At 34.2% G+C, this 26,094-nt stretch overlaps 2 protein-coding genes across 3 annotated transcripts in view; one reads left to right on the top strand and one right to left on the bottom strand.

Moving 5' to 3' along the window:
* The window catches only part of LOC107471653 (probable pectinesterase 29), a 24,986-nt gene extending 13,214 nt beyond the window's left edge, over positions 1-11,772 (bottom strand). Inside the window, exons 1-7 of the mRNA XM_052255741.1 lie at positions 10,964-11,772; positions 10,765-10,883; positions 3,673-3,764; positions 3,439-3,561; positions 2,420-2,609; positions 1,794-1,997; positions 918-1,004 (exon numbers count right to left, since the gene is read on the bottom strand). The gene's annotated coding sequence lies outside the window, so the exon portion shown is untranslated. The remainder of the gene's footprint in view (positions 1-917; positions 1,005-1,793; positions 1,998-2,419; positions 2,610-3,438; positions 3,562-3,672; positions 3,765-10,764; positions 10,884-10,963) is intronic.
* An 8,635-nt stretch (positions 11,773-20,407) lies between these two features.
* Positions 20,408-26,094, top strand: part of LOC107471806 (flowering time control protein FY) — a 9,466-nt gene continuing 3,779 nt past the window's right edge. For both annotated transcript variants that reach the window (XM_016091299.3, XM_016091298.3), the window contains exons 1-13: positions 20,408-20,805; positions 20,975-21,066; positions 21,213-21,281; positions 21,449-21,553; positions 23,107-23,202; positions 23,304-23,386; positions 23,497-23,568; positions 23,651-23,748; positions 24,236-24,295; positions 24,395-24,455; positions 24,541-24,628; positions 24,769-24,832; positions 25,252-25,330. In XM_016091299.3, coding sequence (XP_015946785.1) covers positions 20,559-20,805; positions 20,975-21,066; positions 21,213-21,281; positions 21,449-21,553; positions 23,107-23,202; positions 23,304-23,386; positions 23,497-23,568; positions 23,651-23,748; positions 24,236-24,295; positions 24,395-24,455; positions 24,541-24,628; positions 24,769-24,832; positions 25,252-25,330 — 1,214 coding nt within the window. In that variant the 5' untranslated portion in view covers positions 20,408-20,558. The remainder of the gene's footprint in view (positions 20,806-20,974; positions 21,067-21,212; positions 21,282-21,448; positions 21,554-23,106; positions 23,203-23,303; positions 23,387-23,496; positions 23,569-23,650; positions 23,749-24,235; positions 24,296-24,394; positions 24,456-24,540; positions 24,629-24,768; positions 24,833-25,251; positions 25,331-26,094) is intronic.

Raw genomic sequence — 26,094 nt, 5'->3', positions numbered from 1 at the left:
CTTTACTCTAATAGGATTAAAAGAATCATAATACAAAAAGAAATATTCCATAAAAAAAATAACAATACCAGTTAAAAAATTTATATAAAGAGAAAATAATAAGAGTTTTATAAAAGATAACAATACGCATTAGTATTGAAGAAAATATATTATAAAACAAATAATAAATATATGAATAATGAAGGAAACAAGTGGTACATAGAAAATTTTGAGTCAAACGCAAAAAGGTAAACGCAAAAGCAAGAATTTGCAGGTTTTGGTAAAAGTGGGTTGAAGAGTAGAATCACTTGTACATTCAGGTTGCCAAACATACAAATGAAGCGTTCAAGAGATTCAATCGCACTTCTCTCCTCTCCAACGCAAAACCAAAAGAATTAAAATACATATTTTTTTATAATTCAATAAGAGATTGGTTATCCACTAAAATCTATCATCGTAACGTAATAAGAAGGTCACTTACGTTATGTCATGTATATTAAAGATGGAAGATATTCAAACATTAAATAATATTTAAATATTAAAATCTTAAACATTTGATAACTAATTTAAAATCAAATTTGATCTCATTAAATTAGATCATATTTGATTTAAATTTAAAATTCTTATAAATACTACTAAATAAATCAGAATTAAATCGAATCTTCTAATAAACTTTGACAACAAAATAAACTAAAATATAAACTTGATAATTTCAAAAATTAATAATAAACTTGTGTTTTAACCATAATTTTCTAACTTAAAAAAAAAGTATTTGTCAGTTTAATCAAAATTTTCTTTTGTTTTTAGCAGGTAATGTTAGAGAATTTAGGAAATTTTTAGTAGGGAGTGTTAGAATTTAGGAGAAGTGACCCTTCTTAATAACTCATATATTCAAGGTTTTTTTGCAGAAGAAAAAAGAACCAGAAACTAACCATTACCTCGTCAGTTGCATCTTCCCTTTCAGATGCACGGCTTTCAGCAGCTTCACAGCTCTCATCTTTTCCTTTGTTTTCATGTTCTTCATCCTGGTTATTTAACCAAAGCATGGTGTCACTTTGTCGGAATAAAGCAACAATCTTATATCAACAGTGAAAAACACAGAAATGAACAACCGAGATGAGCAGGAAAAACACAGGCAAGCTGCTCGACTGTCCCTGCACTAAATATTGGATGTATTCATTATTCAAATTTACTGAGAAGTTCACATATATCTACTTTTGACCATCAATTATGTCAAAATTATCCTTTTTAAATACCTGTAGAAGGATTGAAAAAATAATGGGAAATTTCTACATTTTTATCAGATCATTGATAAACCTTTTAAATTTAAATTCAAAATAATCAGAAAGAGAAATATAATCACGACATCTTCCAAATCAAATGTTAAACATGAAAAAAATCCAAGATGCTAACAATAATGGTCTATCATCATCCTAGAGCCCTTGTACCTTGGCAACAAAGTTCAAAAGAAAGAATCAAAATAATTAGTTAAAGAAAACGTTAACAAACTTACCAAGAGTCGCAAGAAGCAACAAGATAGATGAGAATAACAAAGGATAAAATTGCTTGTTTAATGAGGACACATGCAGCTTTCTTGTGAGTCATGTCAAAATAGAAATATATACGGAATGCAAAAAGTTATGATAAAGCCACCACTCTTAGGTAAAAGCTATTATTGTGACATAACCACATTGAGCATAACCAAATATCAAATACGCAGTTACGTAGACTAGTTACAAGTCACTGGGGGAAAACCAAATACTACCAAGTGTGAAATCAGAGTCAAGAAGTCGATTTGAAGAGGGGTTGAAAACCTCAGGCTCTGGCATTATAGGCTGATCCAATCCTGCTTTTATAGCATCTGTAATTTCAGTTGGAGATATCTTGAATTCTGTTTCACCTGCTCCATCAATGTGAACTTTTGTTGGAACACAAGCAACAATAGCTTAAGGAAGCAGTGCAGTAGGCTTTCCAAAATCAGCTATAAATTCTAACACCTTAGCACCGACAGAATTGACCTGCACCAGAACACATCAATGATTATATAAGCATATCCAAAAATATGAGTTACTAGATAACAATCTAACATGAAAGAAACCAATGCCTCATCTTTTGAATGCATCACATCCACAAATCATGAAGGGAAAAATCTTCAATCTCTATTATCAGGAATAAACAAAAAGTAGCAGTAAAAATTCTTGGAAAAATCATGAAATATAAATGCTTTCTTGGAAAGAAAGATTGAACCTGAAACAGAGAAGTGGAACTAAATTGTGAAAAAAAGCCTGATTGAACAGCAAAGATTAGATCCAAAATATTTATCTTCAGCAAACCAAGTTTATGTTTGATGTACTATCAAGTTAGGAGGTGAAGTACAAAAAGGGCAACGGAACGAGTTCACTCTTATGGACAAACCACATTAGCACAAAAGCAGTGATACCTTCATACTCCTGGCTTCAACATCAGCACCTTTCTTCACCAAAACCTCTGCCACATCAGCACAAAAGCTTCTCTATGAATTTTTCATGTATTTGTGCATGATATTAGCATACCCTTCTTCATCCTCTGCATTCAAATCAATCCCTTTCTCCAAAAGCACATTGGCCATATTCAATTGCAAAACTTCAATCCTGAAAAAACAAAAAATGACTCCTTTTACATAAACATCTCTGGACAAGGATCTGCATAAAATATCTTGATCTTCTAACACCATAACTAACAGCAATTGAATAACTGATTTAATATTTTTTATACATTATATTAATTTTAATGGATAAAAAAATTAAAGTACTTCTCCTAACTAATTAAAATAATTGCCACATAGCACATTTTTAGTTTATTCTATAAGTCAATCATTAATATTATATCTACATTAAACTGTTCTAATATATTACATTATGATTATTTTCATGACCAATAAAATGATAAATCTTTGAAATAAACAATTCCTTATTATTATTTCAAGATTGCCAATCTCAAATTGAAACCTTATAGAATGAAGCAGAAATTAAAAAAGAAAAAAGGAATCACATATAAGTTTTTACGAGGGGCTGAATTGTTGATTGTATTGCTTATTGCTTATGTTATAAAAATATATTAATCCTAAACTTTTCTTTCTTTCTTTTCTTTGCTCTGATCTCATCATCTCCTGAACTTGAGTCTCAATCATGGCTGCAAAACTTGGGGGTAGAGCTTATCTCTCTTCCTTTGTTGATGCTGTTTTGAACAAGCTGTCTTCACTCATTTTAAAGAACTCAAAAACCCCTCTTATTCTCAATCAATCCATCACTGGTTACTCATTTTAAAGAATCTCTCATCCCTCCATAATGAGAGAGAGTACCATGAAAAGGACTGATAACATATAAAATTTTCAACAAAGACATGCATAGATGAAAGATACAATCAAGAATGGCGATTATTATAAATTCAGAGATGAAGTTTAAGAAAATGTGAAAGTACTGTGTAAAGAGAATCAGCTCCAAGGGCAGCAAACTTGGACTCTCCAGTGACACTTGAACCCTCTGGCAGTGCCAATTGCTTCTTGACTATGTCACAGACCTTCTGAACTGTCTCCTGGTTCGCCTGCACAAAATAACAACAGACCTTCTGAATTGTTGCATTATATATTTCAGTAACCACAAAATAAAGAACAATTTGCAACAAAAAGAGCTTCGATGAAAAAAATCCACATACCAAATCAGCAGAAGAGCCTCTTCATAATGCAACAATGAGAAGTTGAACTCAGTTGTGGTTCATCCGAGAAGTTTGAAAGATGGCACGGAATTCTGAAATTAATGAGTTTTAGGTCAATCATCAATGAAGGTTTTAGAGTTGAAGAATGAAGCTGAGCAAAGAGAAAGAGAGAGAGAGTAACTGAAGGACAGAGCGACGGAGACGCGAGTGTGACGGCGCAACCGCGATGCGAGTGTGAGGGAGCGACGGCGACGCGAGTGTGACGGTGCGATGGCGACGCGAGTGTGACGGAGAGACGACGGACGCGGAAATAGTTGAGTGACGACGGCGCGGCGGTAGTGGAGTGACGACGGCGCGGCAGCAGTAGAGCGAAGACGGCGCGGCAGCAGTAGAGCGAAGACGGCGCGGCGGCAGTGGAGTGAACTGAGTAGAAATGGAGAAGGCACGAATTAGGGTTTAATTTCTGAGATAAAATGTAATAGGTGAATTCGGATGAAACGAGGGAGTGGGAACTAACGATTGGAACGCGCGGCGGTTGGGAACAGAGGCACGGTGTCGCTGTGGGGAGCAGTGGCGGAGGTAGGGACGACACTTCGCCGGCTTCAGGGGAGATGGAGATGCAGCGGTGCGGCGTGGAAGAGAAACAATGGTGCGGCATGGAGGAGAGGCAGTAGTGCAGCGTGGAGCAGCGACGGAACATTGTCTCCGTTCTGAGCGAGGTGGCGCACTGCAGTTTCTTGACCGGTGACGGTGGACGGCGTTTCAAAGAAGGCAGTGGTGGGAGGCTGCGGTGAAAATAGGTTATAGGGTTTGGTGTAGCTAAAAATAGGAAATGAAAAAGGTGATAAAAGGTAAAATAACTCTTCTTGCAACACGTCTACTATTTTGTCTTTATGTTGGGGAAGCAATTTGGCCAGCTGTCGCGAGCTAGAAAGATGGTGGTTTCACTGGCTCTGAAAAAGAGAACTCATTCATGTTGCATTTTTCTTTGTATATAAGTTAGTCTTTGACTATGAAAAAAAAATTTCTTAATGGGTCCTCCGGTCGTGCAAGAAAAATAAAAAACGAGTTTTAAACTTTTAATACCAATAGAAATGAAGGCATGTACACGGGTCTTTCTTTTCTCTCGCAAGGAGAGCATATTCTCTAGATAGCTAGAGACCAAGTCTCCTCTTTGCTAGGAAGTACTTCAAGCTCATGGCTATTTTAAGAGGAGAAGTTCTTCACCTAGATGAAGACCATCATGCCGGTGAGTTTCAAATAACAAAGAAGCTAGTTGGAAGGCTTTTGACAGAGAAAAATGTAAACAAGATTACTGTTGAAAAAACAATAAAGAGGATGTGGGGTGAGCCTCAAGGATTGATCATCTCAAATATGGGCACAAACTCATATTTGTTCAATTTTAAAAATGAAGAGGATGCTATGAAGTGTTATGAAGAAGGTCCATGGAGGGTGGACGGGCATATGCTCAGCTTGCAGTGGTGGAGGCCAGAGCTTTCCTTTGAAGAGATAAGTTATAATCCCCTTGCTATTTGGATTCAAGTTCATGCTTTGCCTTTGGAAAAGCTAAACAAGAATATTGCAGAGAAGATTGGGGCCTCATTGGGCAGAGTGTTGGAAGTAGAAGATCCATATGTTGATGGAAATTTGCTTAGGAAGTTTTTGAGGGTTAGAGTAGAGGTGAATGCTTTGGAGCCATTGAAGACAGGATTTTGGTTTAGGAGAAGTGATGGTAGCTATTCAAGGGCATCCTTTAAATATGAAAGGTTATGTGATTATTGTTATAATTGTGGAAGGATTGGGCATGATAAAAGAGGATGCAGAGAGGTGTTAGCAATGGATAGTGAAAATTCAGGTTTACCAAAATATGGGCCAGACCTTTCAGTTCCGGGGCTTAGGTCTATTACTGCAGTAGCTGAAAAGGTGGGAATCAGAAAAAAGGGTGGTGGTAATAACAGTTCAAAAGGAAGTTCATCGGTGGCGCGTGGTGAAGACACAGAGAATAGCGAGTGGGTATGGGAAAGAGATAGAAGAGAAAGAGAGGCAGGTCAGGAGAAGGTAGATAGAGCCAGAGCTAAGGGTATAGGGACAGGACTACATGCTACTAGAAGGTTCTCACAACAAATAGGATTTGTACAAGTGGAGGAGGCCCCATTTTATCAGCAAGAGCAGCAGATGGAAGTAGAAGGAATGAGTGAGAAAAAAGATACCCAATTTCTCGAAAATGGTGATACTCAGCACTTGGAAGAAGAAACGAAAAAAGATAATGATAGATATGATGGGATTGTAGGAGAAGAGATGGATGGGAGTAGGAACCTTTTAAATGTGGAGAAAGGGCCTAGTGATATAGAAATTGGGCCAGCTTTGAATGGCCCACTTAACACTTTACAACAGAAAAGGGATGGAGTAAAGCCCATACAAGGGATCCATAAGCAAAAGACTTCAATAATGCAGGAGACGGATCACATAGACAGAAATGAACAAGTTGAGGAGATCTTTCACAAGAACCAACAAAGTACAGATGGGCCTGGGAGAAATGACGAAGCATTAGTATTCAAGAGGGCTGATGTGCACCAAAATTCAACCAAGAACAATTTTCAATTAAGTAATGAGAAAAGGGCAATCAGGAAAACAAAAAAGAGCGAGAATGAGCAGGAATTGGATTTAGACAGAGGAGAAATTGGAGGCAATCAGGAGCGACACCAAATTGAGAAGATCCGAGCACAATGGAGCCAAGAAAAAATGCCAGAAAAAAAGGAAAAGCAAATTCACAGAACTGAAGATGGACGGAGTTACATTGTTGAACTTGCAGATGAAGAAGAGGAGGAAGAAAAGTACAGCAACCATGCAACGACAGTAACATATGAGTATGAGATTGACTTGATTCAGAGGATTGTTCATAGCTTAAGACTGAAGAGAAAAAGAGAGGAAGAGGTACAGGTACAATTAGAGGACATTACTGAAGAAGCGAAATACTTGACACAGATTCGGGGAACAAGTAAGAAGAACAAAATGGTCCAAACAATTTCATGGAAAGGGCAACGAATGCGAGAAGAGCATGGCAATGAAGAAGCAACAGAAGATACGAAGGCCGAGGAGGCGGGCCTAATCATGCCCCCAACTCAACCATGAGCATCATAAGTTGGAACTGTCGCGGGTTAGCGGCTCCTGCGACAGTTTCGGAACTACATAGTCTATGTAAACAGATTAAGCCGACAATAATCTTTTTAATTGAAACAAGAGCAAAAGAAAAGACTGTAAGTAGAATTAAGAAGAGACTTCATTTTGAAAATGCCTTTTGTGTAGAACCCCGGGGTCTGTCCGGCGGTCTATGTTTGTTTTGGAATGCAATATATAAGGTTGATATTTATTTTTGGTGTGATAACTATATTAAAGCTCGAATTATGGATAAAAAAGGAAATATGTGGTTATGCAATTTTGTATATGGTAATCCTAATTTTAAAAAAAGACAACAGCAATGGAGGGAGATCACGGTTAGTTGCAGAAGTGAAGGTGAACCTCAGCTCTTCATAGGAGACTTTAATGACGTTTTGAGTCAAGAGGAGAAGGTGGGACTGCATCCGAAGCCGCAAAACCAGGTCAGAGAATTCAGAAATTTTGTAGATTCAAATGCTCTCATAGATTTGGAATTGAAAGGAGGAGGGTTCACATGGTTTAGCAATCCAAGAAATGGATTTGTGACAAGGGAAAGAATAGATAGGGCTTTGGGCAATTGGCAGTGGAGGATGATGTATCCACATGCCTATCTTTCGTCAATGCCTGCTACTAGTTCAGATCATAGTCCTCTAATTTTAGATTTGAACCCTGTGCATAATGTTAGAAGGAGTTTTAAGTTTGAAGCTTTTTGGGTAGACCACGAAGATTGTGAGAATGTAGTGAGAAGGGGATGGAGTAAACGAGAACCTAATGGCTGTGAATGGGGGAGATTAATTAATAAAATCAAGAGTTGTAAGGATGAGTTAAGAAAATGGAGTAAAACTACCTTCAAACGGGCAGACAAAGAAATTCATTGTTTGAAGGAGGAACTTAAAAAATTACAAGCCTCTGATTTTTCAGAAGAAAAACAAGAGCAGATGCAGAATATAAAGGAGAAATTGGTTAATTTGTGGAGCCAAGAAGAGAAGTATTGGGGACAAAGAGCAAGGGTAAAATGGCTGAGGCTAGGGGACAAAAACACCTCTTTCTTCCATGCAACCACCATTCAGAGAAGAGATAGAAATAGTATTCAAAAATTGAAGGATGCTTCAGGACAATGGTTGAATAGCAAGGAAGAAATAATGGAACACATTGTTAATCAGTTCACGAATTTGTTCACTTCAACAAGAAGACAGAATTTTGATAGCACCATTAGAAAAATCCCTAAGAGGGTTACAGAAGAGATGAATAACGAGCTGCTGATGGAAGTTTCAGATGAAGAAGTTAAAAAGGCAGTATTCAGTATGGGAAGTCTCGAAGCACCTGGACCTAATGGTTTGAATGGATTGTTTTATCATAAGTATTGGGATGTCATTAGCAAGGAAGTGTGTGAAGCAGTGAGAAGTTTCTTCAAAAATGGATACATACCGGAGTGTATTGGGGAAACTATAGTTGTATTAATACCCAAAACCAAGAACCCTGAAAGTCTTAACCAACTAAGACCCATTAGCTGTTGTAATTTTATTTACAAAATATTGGCAAGGGTCATAGTGTTAAGACTTAAGGGAATAATGGAGAAAATAATATCACCGATACAGAGTGCATTTGTGGGAGGGCGTCTCATTCAAGATAATTTAGTCATTGTGCAGGAAATATATCATAGCCTCAACAAAAAAGGTAGAAATGGATCTCAAGATATGGCGGTTAAATTAGATATGAACAAAGCATATGATAGGGTGGAGTGGGACTTCTTGGAACGGGTCATCACAGCTTTCGGGTTTCATGAACGGTGGGTAAGATTAGTGATGGAGTGTGTTAAAAGTGCCAACTACCAGTTCAAAATCAATGGGGATCTATCAAGGAAAGTGAAACCACAAAGAGGATTACGACAGGGAGATCCGCTTTCGCCCTATCTTTTTATTCTTGTAGCGGAAGTGTTCACTATATTAATGGAGGAAGCACAAAAAGAAGATAGAATTTCAGGCCTAAGAATTGCCCCTACAGCCCCAACAATTACACATCTTTTATTTGCAGATGATTGCATTATTTTTGCCAAAGCAAAAGAAGAAGAGGCTTATCAGATAATAACAGTCCTTAACGAATATACAGAGGCCTCGGGGCAAAGAATAAATTTAGATAAATCTGGTATTACCTTTGGACATCAAGTCTCAATACAAACAAGAGTATGCATTGAAGAAATACTAAATATGTCATCGTGGGAATCCCCAGGAAAATATTTAGGACTACCTGCAATTTGGGGAAGATCTCTAAATCGGGCTTTGTCGTGGATAGAAGAGAGAATTTTGAACAAGATTGAAGGATGGAAAGAGAGGTTACTGAACCAAGCTGGCAAGGAAATTCTGATTAAAGCAGTTGTGCAAGCCATACCATCTTACGCTATGAATGTGATAAAATTTCCCAAGCAGTTCTGCAGGAGAATTAATTCAAAAGTAGCGCGATTTTGGTGGGCGACATCCGGAAAGGAGAGAGGTATTCATTGGAAGAATTGGAATATAATAACAAAGAGCAAGATCGAAGGGGGATTGGGCTTCAAAGACTTAGAAATGCAGAATATAGCGCATCTTGCAAAACAAGCATGGAGAGCTTTGAAGAATCCAGATGCAATTTGGGTAAAAATTCTACAAGCTGTCTATTACCCAAAGGGCAGTTTCTGGGAGGCGCAAGTTGGGAAGAATTCTTCGTGGATATGGAAAAGTATTCTGCATGGACGAGAATTGCTAAGGAGGAAAGGAAAGTGGAGTGTTGGAAATGGGTCAAAAATTAATATATGGAGGGATAATTGGATAGCTGAAGTAGGTAAGGTGTTGGGGAATGGTAGACAAGATAGTCAGAAAGTTGAAGAGCTCATTGAAGAGGGAAGGGGTTGGAATGAGAGCAAAATCAGAAGCATGTTTTCGCCAGAAATTTGTGATGCTATTATTAGAACCCCAATTAGTTTTGTGAATAAGGAGGATAATTTATACTGGCCTGCAAGAGATGATGGTATATATACTATAAAGACAGGTTATTTCGCAGCAAAAGGAGAATTTCAATCTCGAGATCATGGAAACCCATCCACAAAGCGATGCTAGGAGGGAGTTATGGAAAGAAATTTGGAAAATGGAAATTTCCGCTAAAATCAAATCATTTTTGTGGAAGGCAGCCCATGATATCGTGCCTGTAAATTCAAATTTGTTCAAGAAGAGAATTGCTGGGAGTCCTATATGCCAGATTTGTAATAAAGAGGTGGAGACAACAGAGCATGCATTATTGCTATGTGAGTGGACAAGGGCTGCATGGTTCGGAGCTGATTGTCAGTGTATTCCAACAATAGAAACAGTTACTGAGTTTGGAGACTGGTTTATGACTATCATACAAAAAATCAAATCAGTAGGGGGGAGGAGGAAAATAGAAGAATCAGTAAAATAGGATTTCTGGTGTGGGAGATATGGAAGACTAGAAATCAGAAAGTGTACCAGCAGCAAGAAATTAATCCTAGCTGGACTATAAAGAGGGCTAAACTAATGGAAAATCTGTTTTGGAGAATAGCGGAAAAGAAGATAAATTTAAAAGAAAGACAGGTTCAAAAAGGAACGAGAGAGGTTCGTTGGAGGCCACCCCCTGCGGATTGGATCAAGGCAAATGTGGATGCTTCTTTCAAAAAGAATACAGGCAAAGGAGCTATAGGAGTGGTGTACAGAGATAATAGAGGAAAGATTTTATTAGGTTTCACAGGATTAATTCAAGCAAACTCAGTCACAGTAGCAGAAGCTCTAGCAATCAGACAAGCTATAATCATTGCAAATAATTTGTTCATGGGAAAAGTTCTCGTTGAATCAGATAATCTAAAAATCATACAAGCAATCAAATCCAAGAGTCCAATTGGTGAAGCATGGGCAATTATTCAGGACATTCAGTTGTTATTGGAACAATTACCTGGTAGGGGCATAACTTGGACTCCCAGAGAAGGAAAACTTCTTGCACATAAAGTGGCCAGAGAAGCAGAATTAGGGAACCTTCATTCAAATTGGAGCATGCAACCACCATTAGAAATTCTGCGTATTATGCACAATGAAAGTAAGAAGCAATAGAATGAGCAAGATATGTGAAGAGACGAGCTATATAGAAACATCACCTGTTCTCATATTTCATTGATAATACAAAAAAAAAAGAAAGAAACGTCTCTTAGCCAGAGCATTTGTGATCTGAGGCAAAAGCTCTAAGTGTTACCCAGAGTGACTCAGTCCAAAAAGAGGATGGCCCAGGTTTTGGCGTGAAAACAGGATTTCAGAAGTGAGTCGGGTATCGCCGAGCAGCAAGGATCCCATGAAAGGTGCAGGAGCCATGTAAACGATCGATCAAGCAGCTTAGGTGGCGGTCAAGTGCAGAAGATGGCGGTCGAGCACTGTGTCCGTTGATTCAGGGGATTCGAGTTCGAAGAGGTTGCCGTCCACCTCGCCAGAGCTCAAATTCAATGCAGTCTGGCATCCACCACCCAAGGATTGGATAAAATGCAACATTGATACACAGGCAATGGTTTTACATGAATCCCAAGACAAGAAAATTCACTGGCTCATGAAGTAGCAAAAATGACTTACACATGCAACCTACAAACTAATTGGAGCTTCAACTCTCCAACCCTCCTCAGGCTATAATAAAAATCATCAAGGAGGAATCACAACTCTGCAGGGCTTAACTTCATAGACATAGGAGGGATCCAATTTGAAGCGCAGGGAGTCGAGATTTTGCAAGAGCTTCTCATTGCTTCTAGCAACTTTAAGGGGTACAGAAGAAGGACATCAATCAGCTTCACAATCCAATGAATCCTCATAGTTGGTGCTGCATCATTTGAAGGAAAAAGATAGGAAGATGTGTGTGCGCTTCAAAATAGATTGAATGAATTAGGATTTTTAGGTTGGGTTGGAATTGGACAGATTGAATGAATTAGGATATTTAGGTTGGGCTGGGATTGGGCTGTGTTGTTCTTTTGGGTAGCTCGGGCCTTAATGGCCTTTGTCCAAAAAAAAAAACTTTTAATACCAATAACAATATTAATTAGCTAAGATAAAAAAATATTAATTAGCTAAAATGTGAATTTAATTTTAATTAATATAATTATTTAAAAAAAAAATATGGCATATGTACTTTTTAATTGATGAAAAAAATTGATAACCAATTCTATATAATATATAACAAAAAGAGCTTTTTTTGTATAATTCAAAAATAAAAAAAGAATTGTGTGACTTTTTTTTAATTTATTTATAAACTAATATTTTAAGAAAAAGTTTTTGAAAACTAGCAACTTTTAGTAGTTTTAGTAGTTCTTCTTAAGTTTAATGTTAAGTTTTTTATTTTTGGGTCATGGTGGTTTAATATTAATTTTCATCTGACATGATTCTAAGTAAGCTAATGACTTTTATGGAACTCTTTTCATATATTATAATAATAAGGTTAAATTATACAGTTAGTCTCTACACTTTCAATAAAATTGTAAATTAGTTCCTATAGTTTAAAAGTCTATAATTAAATTCCTGAAAAAAATTAAAATTTGTAATTGAATCTTTACCGTTCAAACACCATTTGATTTAATGGAATATTTTTTAGCATATTCGCTATTCTAAACATGTGAGTTGGGTGTTTAGTAGTATAGACTAATTTACAATTTTAATAAAAATATAAAGACCAACATTATACTTTAACTATTTAAAAATGATCAAAAAATTCCTAATCCACTCCACCCCTTTCCAGCCCTCTTACTATCACTTTTCCACTTTCTAAAACAGAGAAAAAAGAGGAAAAAACGTAATGAATTGAAGGAACACGTTGCTTCTTATAAACACGTGAATAAGAGTAGGCATTGGAGGGAATGAATGAATGAATTGGGTTTGTGTGTGTGAGAGAGAGAAACTGTGAGCGGTTAATTTAAGTGGTGGTGATTTCTGTTCTTCTTCCTCAAACTTAAAAATTTGTACACAAACCCAAACCAACCAACCTAATTAAATTAATTGTCTATCGTACTCTGCGCCTGCGTGGTTCATGATCCTCATCCTGATCCCGATCCACACCCATGCCCAAAATGAAGCACCTCCTTCGAAAGTTTCACATCGGTGGCGCCACCACCGCCATCCACCACGTGCCGCCGTCGTCGCCGATTATCGCTCCCTCTACTTCTTCCGCTTCCTCTTCTGTCCTCCCCTCTCCCTCTCCAATCGTCGTGGATTCAATTCCAAACCCTAGCAGCACCACCAGCAGCAGCATAAGCAACAACGAAAACGGCGTCGTCAATGATTTCGGTTTGTTGAAGGTAGAGGGGTTTCAGATACATTAATAGCTAGAAAGGATTAATATGACTATTGGTTGTCTTGGTTAGGATTAATGTGGATAAATGGTTCTCTTTTTTTCTTGGTTGATATGATTGTTATTCTTATAGTTACTATACTCAATCACTGAGGGAGAATGTTATGGATTGTATTTATCCGTTGTTATATGGATGTTTTTTATTTGGAGTGAAGTTTATTGCCATTAGTGTTGGGCATTTCCATTCATGGTTTTATACTTTCCTGGTCATTATGGACAAATTTTTTGCTGCTGTCGATGTAGTTGTGGTTCTGGAGTCTGCTGAAAATGCTAATTTGGTTTGCAGAACACAACTTAATATTGGAGTTAATGAATTCATTCTCTTCGATGGAAAAATAGCTCTTATTACTAGGAGGTTTGGGTTCATGATTCCATCTGCATTTGACATGAAACTTGATAATAACATGGTGGCGGATGCTGTGGTAGTTGATGACATGGCCATAGCTGCCAGTAAAGAAGAGAGAAAAAGAGAAAGGATAACGAAAGAAAAGAAAAAAGAATAAGTGGACATTATAGAATTGAATTGAATTTTAATATTTAAAATAAATTAATAAAATTATAGAATTAAATTAAATTACTGTGTTTAAAATATTTTTTAAATAAATTAAAATTTGAAAGATCAGAAATTGTGTGTTAAAAAATGGGAGATGTTCAAAGAAAGTTAACAATAGTTTTAAGAAAAAATTTAATGGAATAAAATTTTAAAATGGATCTATTTGGATTGGAATTAATTTAAAAAAATAATTAATTAAAATTCCATTTAAACTAATTTAATTTAATTACAATGCAGAACAATTTGGGACTCTTTCACTGAAATACCAACTAGAATAATTACCTTGTGATAGCGGAAGTTCCTCTTCAATTCGACCAATGGATACCTTAAAATAAAGGTCTTTGGGATTGGTGAGCTCAAAAACACAAATGTCCCCTACATTCAAACTATTGTCTATTGCAAATCTCTTCCATCCAGAATTGAATTTGCCAAATGTCTATTTAATTTCTTTTGTATTGATGGATTTATTTTTCAATTGATTTGGCAATAATGAATGAAAGGATTACAAGTAATTCATGTCTTACTTCTTCAAATATTTGAATAATTATTGATTTTTGAAAATATAAAAACTACTTTTGTCTAAATTTTTTTACAAACAATTATGACTTTAATTTTGAATAGAGAATATAAAATTTATTTTCTTTTATTTATTTGATAATATATGACTGATAATATATAACATACTTAAAATATGTTGGCTACTTATAAATTTTAGGTACATGTCTTTTCTCTAATTTTAAGTATGTTTATGGCTCAAGATGTTGACATGGACAAGTAAGATACAAGTACATTAAAAAATGTAAAGAATGCTATAAATAAAGGGTGAATTACAATTTTGATTTCTATAATTTTAAGTGAAAATTAAAATTATTCCTACAATTTTTTTTATTCAAAATTATTTCTAACGTTGGGTTTTATTTTGAAATCGTTTTTTTCCCTATTTTTCGTATAAAAATATCCTCTTTCTCATTTTATTTGTATTTTTTTTTTCAGATAATTTATCCTTACAAAATTCAAAAAATTAAATATTTTAATGTTTTTTTTATTTATATAAAATATATTAAATATTTTGTATTAATAAATTAATAACACATTTTTTAATTTCATTTAAAATATGAAAATAAAAAGTATAATTAGATAAACAGATATATAATTATTTAAGAAATAAAGTAACTAAAAGTTTAAAGGAAGCCAGACTAATATTAAGACCGAGAACATATGAATAAATATTAATAGAATTAATTTTTAAAGTTAATAATTTTTTAAAAATGAGTAATCTCAATTCTGAACAAGAAAGTATTTCCAAACTTAATTCCCTAATAATCTAATTAAATAATAAAATAATAAAGAGTCATATTTTATCTAAAATGGGGTTGAAACTATTAAAAATATTCCATCTAAAATGAAGAGTTGTGATGAAGCCATTCTTCAGAATTTATGAAATTCATATTTGTCATCACATTAATAGTCTATAAATCAAATTTTGTAACCCAATTTATTAGTTTGGATGTATCAAAACCTGATTCAAAATTGTCATATTCAGCAAACATAACGTTATTTCTGTAAAAAAATTAATATTTTATACGATCGTACAATAAAAATAATGTGTTTACATAACTATTTAATACATAACTATAATTCTTAAAATATTATCAACTAAGTCACATTAAAATTGTTGTTTTGAATTTAAAATAAATTAATAATGTTGTTAATAAGATGATTAGCATAATGACAGAGTCTTACTCATGTTGAGAGCAATAATACATTTAATTAATCAGCAATTCTCATTCAATCCATTTTTTGTGTGAAATTTATGATACTTGTAGTTATAATAGTTATCAAAACTAAACAATTTTAACATTACTTAAAAATAATTATTAAAATTAAATTCATATATATTTTTATATGAATTTCACATTAAATTTTAAATTAATTTTTATGATATATAATTCTATAAATATTTATGTGAATTTTTTAAGAGTTAAAATAAAATTAAACTAAAATTAAGTATTAGAGATGCTCTTATTACTTAAAAAACGTTATTTTAACTATAATAACAGACACAATAGCATACACCTTTTATATTTCAATGAAATTGAATTATCTCAAACAATGACGGCCAGCACTAAAGATAAAGTCAATAGCACCTTAAATAGTACAAAAATTGTAGTAATGTCTTCCTTTATTGTCCCATAAAGTGTCTTGCAATCAAAAGAATTCAACTTTATAAATTAAGACTTGTCTTCACTTATGAGTCCAGCTGAAGGATTTGTCTTCTCGATCGGAGATATTTTCGATTTCCATTTTATCTCTTTGCTACACGTAATTAATTAATTCTTAATTTCGTTTTTCTTTTTATTTGTACTCCGAACTCTTGTAGAAAAACCTGCCGCCTTCACATAATCCTGGTAGAAGTTTGCAGCATCTTCAAGGGTGTTAAAAGTCATCCTAACTTTGGGTACAAATTGCTCATCAACACCACAGATTTACTACAAAATACACCCAAAACAGACCATATTAAAACAAGCATAAATTATAGAATGCAAATACAATTATAAAATCATCATAAAAAATAATAAAAATCAGACTCATGAATCATCAATAAACAAAAACTAAAGCAATAAGATAATTCACCCTCAGTGAGACGAAAAGTCATAAAATGTAAATACACCCAAACTTTCCTAAAATACATCAAAATATTTAAGATTTACACCCGAACGTCTTATATAAAATGCCGCAAAAAATTCATCGAAACTAGTATATTAGATTCAATTCAAATAAGGAACAATGAATAGCAAATTTCACAGGAAATGTTCACGCATTATTCAGCTATACAATCATAAACTACTAACTGGATTCAAATTCAGATTCAATTATTCACTGGAATTAAACCACATATCCGGAACTTCATTGGATTCAAATTCAAAATTCACTTCGTTCTGATTTAGCTGGCAATCTGAAGTTGAATCATCCATTATCTTCAAACGATTTCAGAACTTGATTTCAGAAACAATAGAAAACAAGAAAAACGAAAAAAGAGAATAGAGAGAAACTTATGTAAACAGCGAAGGAAAAGATATAGAGAAACGCAAGAAAAAGATCGAAGAGAGAAGAAAAGAAAACACAGAAGGAATTTAAAAAGGAAATAAAATTTTTTCGAAAAAAAAGGTATATATTAGCGCATTGATTGATTAAAAAATTTGTTAAGGAGGCGCGTGAAACATACGTGCCATCAAAACTGCGTTTTAGGAACAAGGGATATCGAGGACTTGTAAAACTTGTATAACAAAAAATACTTGTACGTGGAGATTAATTGAAAAACAAAATGCCAGTAATGGCTCTCAAATAGTGATTATAGTATAAAGAGTAATATCAATATTTGATTTAGATTATTATATTTTCTGCATCATCACGAAACATAGTGAAATATTTGTGTCTTTTATAACTATATTTAGAAGAATAACTGAGTGAAATTGTAAGGCAAAAACTGAAATTAAATTAAATTTTTATATTATATTTAGTGTAAAATATATTGAATTGAGTTATATCTAAGTACTATATTTTATTTAAGATAAATATAAAAATTAAAGAATGGATTTAGAATTTGAAAAAGTTAAATGTGAATATTTTTTAAAAGCTATTAAAGTTTCAATTTACAATCTCAAAAATATTAATTCTTTTTGTCTCCACTTTCTTAAAATATTAAAAAAATTAAAATTTTATATTCTGATACCATTAAATACAATATAAAATCTCAATCTTGCAGTCTTACTTCTAATCTTTAAAAATAAATACTACCTAAAAGTTTGTGTTTGAGCCACGCTAATCAAACACTACAAAAAAATATGTTACTATAAAATAATCTAAGTTTGATATTAGTTTTTCTAATTATAATTTTAGGTTCACTCCAAAATATCATAAATTTTCATTAGTTTTTCTATTCGTATATTTTTTTGTTTGGTGTTTTTATGAATCTCTTTTACTAATGCATACATTTATTTTTATCTTATATTTCGTGATACATTTTTATTCATTTAGCGAGTAAATAGTTAAAATAGTTTTTGAAAGATCATGCGATCTCTAATTTAGTCCTTGAATTTTTTTAAATTAAATTCATACCCAAAAGATTTTCACTTAGTCACATTAGTCATTCTGTGACTTTCTTTGCTAACGCTGCTAACAGAAGCTGACGTGGCACGCTAGGATCCATGTCAGCACACCTCATGCATTCCAGTTGTCTGCCAACACACCCTAATCCCATCATAGTGCATATATGTCTCCTTTTGTTAGAGTTCAGTTGGTGAGGTTCAAAGACCAATATTGGAGGTTGTCGACATGATAGGTGGTGGAAACGAAGGTTGTCGTGGAGGGGTCTCTTGTCACTCAGTTGGTAGCTATGAGTATAGCTCGTTTATGTGAAGGAAGAGGAAGAATGAAGGCCTTATATGTCATTGTGAGCTGAAGACGTTGATTAAGAAATCTAGAACTTTAGAGAACTCAGGTAGATTGTTCCTTTATCTTCAATATTCTTACTAGTTGTGGGGTTTTCAATTATAAGATTCTTTAAATTTCTGTAGAAGGACAATCATCGCAACTTCTTCAAGTGGGTTGATGAAGATGAATATGATGGAAGAAATGGAGATGCAGAAACTGATGCAGAAGTAGAGAGCAATCATGATGAGTGAAAAGTAAATATTGCATGGAAAATGGGGAGTTTGAAAGCAGAAGTCAAATTTGAATAGAAAGTATGTTGTAAGTCTCTTGGCAATGACAGAGCTAATTCCCCTAATGGTTTCAGCAGAAAGAGAAGCTGTTAATGTTGCAACAACTTGGGGAGAAGTATTTCCTCTAGCTCTTCCCTTGACAACTTTCAGTTTTGTTGACTTTGCAACCGTTTCCTGCATAATTTTAGCAAGAATTTTCACCCAACATTCAAAAAACAATTTCAGTTACAAATACAAATAACAACATTTAATTTTTTCAAGTTACAAATGCAACCTGTTGTGAGTTTTGTGTGTGTTGTGTTTATGGGTAGGCATCTATCTGGCTAAGCACAAGTTCAATTGGAGCGTTCTGTTCGACTGCGGGTGGCTCAGAACTAGGGGCAGCAGTAGGAACAACTGCAAGTTGCAGCTACATCCGCCTTGCTTGTTTCTCAGCCTCCATATGTTTCTTCTTTTTACAAGTTCTCTTGTTATGACCAACTTCACTGTAAAACATGTACTTGATGGGATTGTATTTTCTCTTCATCTTTGACCTTGTGTCGGAAGGGCCTTCATTCTTGTCTTTTCTCCTCTTTGTTATTGGCCTTCCTGGTTTAGGCTTAATTGGAAGCAGGACAGGGACTGGTTGTTTTTCATGCTACTTAGAAAATGAATAATTTTTTATCACCATTTTTTATCTCGTGACAATGCATGATTTTATTCCTAGCAAGCAGACCAATATAGGTAATTGGAAAAAAATTGAGGTATTTGTAAACATAATTTCAAATTCATAAAATTAGCATTCACATTCATAATTTCACATTCATAAAATTCATAATTGAAAATAATATATTCTATTAATTTGGTTTTTAAAAACGTAGCCTAATGCATGTTCACCTCCGGTGATTACGGTCATAAACTCTAACCAAATTCCAAAAATAACAACACTAAACCATAAACCATCTATAAAATCGAGCCTAAATACATTCAACAAGAAGTTATTCACCACAACAAACACATTACTATCAATATGGAAAAAACAAACACATGTTCCATTGCAAACCAAATCACTAGAGCACAAATAACACTAGGACAAAATCGAACAAAATCGAACAATATTTCATTCAAGTAAAATTCAACTAGCTGAATTTCAGTCTCTCTTTTACAATCAAATATAGGATATAGGTTAAAAAAAGTTTTTCATACATTGCAGTAGCGCCGACAATGCTGCCTTCTTTTATATCTTGTTTTCGAAACAAGAACCTATCGTCGTCGAAGAAGACACACAACACCCGCTGTATGATCGTACTTCGGAATCCTCGATCGTCTTCTACGAAGCTTGGTTGCTGGGTTCAGAGAGCAACAAAGAATAGGAGGCTTTTTGACTGAAAGTGAATACAAGTGTGTTTGAAGTATGAAGAGTTAAGTGTTTTGACTTCCTACTTATTCTATATGGTACCGTTTTGATGATGGCTGCTCACACAATTAAAACAACATTGTTTTATATGCTAACGTGTATCTGTAATGTGTTATGTCAATTTTTGTTAACAGCGTTAGCAAGAGAATTGACGAAAAAAACTAACTGACTGACTTTCGGATACGAATTTAATTAAAAAAAATCTTCCGAAAACTAAATTAAAAATCGTGTGATATTTCAAGAACCATTTTGACCATTTACTTATAATTTAAAATTAACCCATTATCATAACATGTCAACCTTTTTTCATCTTCAATATATAACCCAAATCCTTATTATAGAGTTCTAGTTAGTAGTTACATGTTTTGTTTGCTTTATAGACATTGTTAAACAATTATTGAAAATAAATATTATAAAAAAATGTCATAAGTAGTAAATAAATGAATTTTTTGCAATAATCTCAATTACACATTCAAGGAGAGATAGAGAATGCGAGCAAACTTAAACGACGTCGTTTTAATTTCAAGTTGTACACTTCTTCTTCGTTCCCACTTCCCACCCCGGCTCCATGAGCAACTGAGAAATAAAAAACAGAGAAATAAATAAAATAAAATTTGGGGGTTTAGGGTTTTTGCTCTTCCCCGCTCGGCAACACTCAATTCCATTCTTCTCTCTCCTCCATTTTTCCCCAGTATTCACGATGATGTACAACGACCCTCGTCACCACCACCACCAGCAGCCTCAGCCTCAGCCTCAGCCTCAACAACCGCCGCATTTCCACCACCAACAGCCTCCGCCGCCGCCGCCGCCGCAGCAGCAGCAGCAGCCAGGTCCTGATTTCCACCATGGACCGCCGCCTCCTCCGCAGATGATGCGTCAGCCTTCTGCTGGTTCCTCCACTGAATTTCACCACCCCGCTCCCGGAGGCCCTCCTCCTCACTACGACGGTATTCTCTGCAACTTTCTTTGCTAATGTTGCTGCTTATTGTTATAATTATAACTATAATATAATTACGTTAATATAATTAATTAATAAAATGTATGCTATTTATTTTATGAATTTTGTCTAGATTTTGATGGCTTACTCTGATTTATTGTGCAAATTAACTATTGCAGGTCATGGCGATAGTCACGGTGCAAAAAGGATAAGAAAGCTTACTCAACGGAAAGCAGTTGATTACACAAGCACCGTCGTGCGGTATATGCAGGTAATGCTTATTTTTTCAAGGTGTTGATTTTATCTGTTCATGTTGGTAGGTGCATTGTATGGCATGATTTTATCTGTTCATCTCCTTGCTGGATTATTATTTATGTCTGTCTTGGAAATTTGTGAGCAATGTAATTGTACCTGTAGGTTCGAATGTGGCAGAGGGATTCGAGGGATAGGACGGTATTGCAACCTACCCCGGCCGCAGCAATTGATGTCAGTGAGCTTTTTCGTTTTTTAACTTTTGTGATTCTTTTTTTATCTGTATTTTGTTTGCTTGCTATTATCCATGTGTTTGTAACAATTATAATTTTAACTATATAAGCAATTAATAATGATCTACCTGTTTCACTCAAATCATAGTGCTACTATTTCTAATGTAGATGTTGCCAGCTGCTGGGTACCCGGACAATCCATCTACCAGCTTTGCTGCCAAGTTTGTTCATACCTCTTTAAATAAAAATCGATGTCCAATTAACAGGGTTGTGGTAAGTTGACATCAAATATTTCTTTGGTTTGATTTCATATGAGTATTTTCATTTACAGAAATACGACACTATGTTTTGCTGCTCAGTTTTCTCTAACATCTCTAAGCAATAGTTGTTGCTCATTTGACTTGGGTTTTGTTATATTAGGGAAATGTATCTGTGGCATAGTAGCGTTTTCTTTATTTGCAACAGTATACCAATCCCAAAAGTTTGCTGCAGATTTTACATTTTTCTAAGTTGAAATGATGTAAAATTCATATTGAAATTTATTCTTTGATGTGACACAAGTTTCCGTTGTCTGTAATAGAGCTAAGATAATCTTGAGAATTTGTGAATGAATCAGAATGTAATTCTTATTATTATGTTTTTGGTTGAGAATGAGTGTACAGAAGAATACATAGGGGAGACTGGAGAGGTCAAGCTACAGAATGGGTATTTCAGTCTCAGTGATTGAGTTTATTACAGGTTTAAGTAACAAATGTCACTAAATGTCAACTTCTATGTGCAGTTATATAGTGCAGTGAGTGTCAACAGGACACCTATACTCAGGGTTTGTTTGGGTGAGCTTCTAAGAAAAGATCTTTTTTCGAGTTATCTTTTTTAAAAAGATCTTATAGAAAAGTAAAAGTAATTTTATGTTTGGATATCTCATGCAAAAAGATCTTTTTATTTATCAATTATGTTTGGGCATAACAATATAAAAGTACTGTTTTGTTTATTTATTATGTAAAAAACATCTTTTTTTTTTTTTAAAGGAAAAAAGATCTTTTAAAAAAAGATGTAAATTGTAGCTTCTCGAAAAAGTTTTTTTTTTTAGTACTTTTATTTTTATTATTAGAAATTTGCCAAACACGCTAAAAAATAAAAAAAAGATATTTTTTATTGAAAAAAGATATTTTTTAATCAAGATAATGACACCCAAACAAGCACTCAATCATCTAGCATCTAATGGAAGTTGAGTTACATCATGTAGTTTTAAGACCTTTTTAGTGACTAGGTAAAGATGGATTTGCTTCATTTGTTATTCATTTGGGTGCAAGTATCGAGGCTCATATGCATGTTAGTATAACCACACCTTAATTATACATTGTGTACAGTCAATTTAGAGATATGCTGGATCCATTTTGATTAGTATAGATATTTTTCTCCATAAATAGTTCCGTTGTGGTCTTGTCTGGCCATCAGAAAATTGTAGATTGAAAATTTAGTTGTGATCCTCTAGTGATTTTAGGATCAGGTAACCCAACTTTGTTGGATGAAGGTTGTGTTAATGGGTAAAGTGGTTCTTGGATTATTTAATTGTACGAAATATCTTAACCTTTGCATTTGAATGTTTGTTATCTCTATGTATATATGAGTTCTACGTTTTCTTGTTATTTTGTTGCTATTGGAAAAAATGTGGTGTCATGATTGGGTTTAAGCTGGACCTTTGTCTCTAGTATTTCATTAGCAATGAGTTTAGTAAACCAAATTTTAAATTTCTGTTTATGCCTTTTCATTGGATTTGACTGATTACGCTTTTTCTTTATGTTTTTTCTTTAAATCTTGCAAAGTGGACTCCAACGGGTCGGCGTCTTATCACAGGTTCTCAGACTGGTGAATTTACCCTCTGGAATGGACAGTCTTTTAATTTTGAAATGATTCTTCAGGTACAAAGCCTTAAGTATTGTTGTCAGTTGCCATATTATTGTTTTAAACATCATTAGCTTCATAATTGAATAACTCAAGGTGGATTATGGAATATTTGCAGGCTCACGACCAAGCAATTAGATCCATGGTTTGGAGTCACAATGACAACTGGATGGTCTCGGGTGATGATGGCGGTGCAATAAAGTAGATACATACTTTATTATGTTGTGTGGTTGTTGCTAAGCATTGTTTTGTATTTATTTATGTTTTCTAAAAAATGAATCTGATCTGATTATGTCTGGGTACTTTTCTAGATATTGGCAGAACAACATGAATAATGTCAAAGCCAACAAATCTGCCCATAAGGAATCAGTCCGTGACTTAAGGTAAAATGCATGTTCTTTTTGGGGAGAGATACGAAGATTTTAGTAGTTTGATGAAAAAAGCTGCAATAACTCTTTTATACAGTTTCTGTAGAACAGATTTAAAGTTCTGTTCGTGCTCTGATGATACCACAGTTAAAGTATGGGATTTTGCAAGATGTCAAGAAGAGCGTTCTTTAACTGGTAATGTGCTTTGGTTGTAAATAAAAGAGAGGTTATTTCGAATATTTTTATACCATAAGATGTCACCGTTATTTAAAAAGAAAATTCAATTTTGTACTTTGCTACAAAACTCAGTTTACCATATGTCTCAGTGAATCCCCATCAAGGGTATTATTGTACGTCAGTTGTGATATGTATCAATTAAATCTTTTTAAAGTTGAAAATGCTGAATGATATGTATGGGGTGAAATTTTCATTTATCCACATCAGTTACGTTAGTTCTGTAAACTTGATAATGCTGTTGTAAAGGATTACAATTCAATCAATTATTCCTATCGCTCAATTATTACTTTAGTATTTTTCCATTTTATAAATAAATTTGATGGACCTAGTCAAGGTGTGGTATGCATGTTTCGTTATGATAATCAGTTAGCGAAGCTCGTGTAATTTTTGTTCTCTTTTTAATGAACTAACCTAAGTTGGTCATGTGGCATTTGAACTCAGGCAGGCCATGGTTGGGATGTTAAGAGTGTTGACTGGCATCCTACAAAGTCTCTATTAGTATCAGGTGTTTTAAATATATCCCTTATAAATTTTCTTGAGATTATGATATTCATTAATGCGAATGAATGGTGAATCCCATTCCCATTTGGTATTCCAAATACAGGTGGCAAGGACCAGCTTGTAAAACTCTGGGATGCTAAAACAGGAAGAGAGCTTTGCTCATTGTGAGTGTAAAAGTGTTTACTGATATCCAAGGTTCCAATTTCCAAATGCTTGTCCATGTTTGTTATTCATTCTTGTGTGATGCAGTCACGGCCATAAAAGTACTGTACTCTGTGTCAAATGGAATCAAAATGGCAACTGGGTGCTGACAGCCTCAAAAGATCAAATAATAAAGGTTGGTAACTATTTTTTAAATTAATTAGGTGTTTACTTGCCACTAATTGTTAAATATCTAATGTTTTGGGGATTAATGTTGGAGGTTTCTTTGCGTATTGATCTCCCTTTTTTTAATCATTTTATCCTCTGTATTTGCAGCTTTATGACATAAGGGCTATGAAGGAGCTTGAATCTTTCCGTGGACATCGGAAGGATGTAACTGGTATGTGTTTCTCTTTTAGCAGCGGTTACTCGGCAGCAAATTTTATTTTATAGGGATTGGTGAAATGTGATCTAGAATTTTTTATTTCATTTATCAGTATAGCAACTGATGGTTGCTAAATGATGACTATTTGTGGATCACATCTTTTTGCGTGACTTAAATCACAAACAGTCCCTTAAATATGAAAATTAATCTCATACGCATGAATATATTTCATTACATCAACCCCCCTCACCCCCCCCAAAAAACCACCCCAAAAAAAAGTGAAAAAAATTCTCTTACACAACTTCATCTAAATTGCTGATTCTGTGGCTAATGTGGTTTGTTAAGCTTCTAGGTGTTGTAGCATTGATAGGGAGTAGGATGATGTAAAAATGAAAAAAATCAAACTTACTTCTATATTTTCCTCCTGTTTGAAGCTTTGGCGTGGCATCCGTTCCATGAAGAGTACTTTGTCAGTGGAAGTTACGATGGTGCAATATTCCATTGGCTTGTTGGGTAAATTCGTCTCTCTTGCTGTTTATACTTCTCTTTCACATTATATAACTGTTTCTTTCATCATCTTTGGTGTTTTTGAAACTGACTTTCAAAAGTGTGCTTAAAAAAAAAAATCAGTTGAATTCTATCTATTCGTTTTGCAGAGGCAACTTATCTGTCAAAATGGTTAAGTATATATTTATGGGTTTTGCTAGGTAGACAATGACTTTTGTAAACAATGTGAACAATGGTTTCTAGAATTGACCCAATAAAGTAAAAAATACTCCACTCCTCAAATTACCTCCTAAACCTTAACATTAAAATAACCATCTGCACACCTAGTGAATTGAACATCCAGCCATTGTTAACTGTGTATGAGTAAATCGAATCAAAAGAAATAACCATCCAATTAAAAGAATGAACATAATCATCTGCATACCTATTGAATTGAACATCCGACATATCCATTGTTCACATTGTTTAGTATTCTCATTGTCTACCTATACTTTTCCTATATTTATTTATCTTTGGTTGATCTGTTTCTCTAACAAATGAATATCAGTAAACTGGGCAAGTAATAGGGTACAGATAAATAGGGTAAAGAAAAATGAACTTGTATTATTCAATGGCATCCTTCAGGTCAAACTTGGAATGACAATGAGATATTACTGTTAGATGAAGTAAGATATAACTCACTGTTATGGTATTTAATAGACCGTGTTCTCTTCCTATTTCTCCTAACTCCCTATATGCTCTCTTTTCTCTGTATATAAGAATCCTTATTG

This window comes from Arachis duranensis, chromosome 10 (assembly GCF_000817695.3).
Source record: "Arachis duranensis cultivar V14167 chromosome 10, aradu.V14167.gnm2.J7QH, whole genome shotgun sequence".
Taxonomy (NCBI): domain Eukaryota; kingdom Viridiplantae; phylum Streptophyta; class Magnoliopsida; order Fabales; family Fabaceae; genus Arachis; species Arachis duranensis.
The sequence above is the reverse complement of the archived record's forward strand: the minus strand, read 5'-3'. Positions and strand labels throughout refer to the sequence as shown.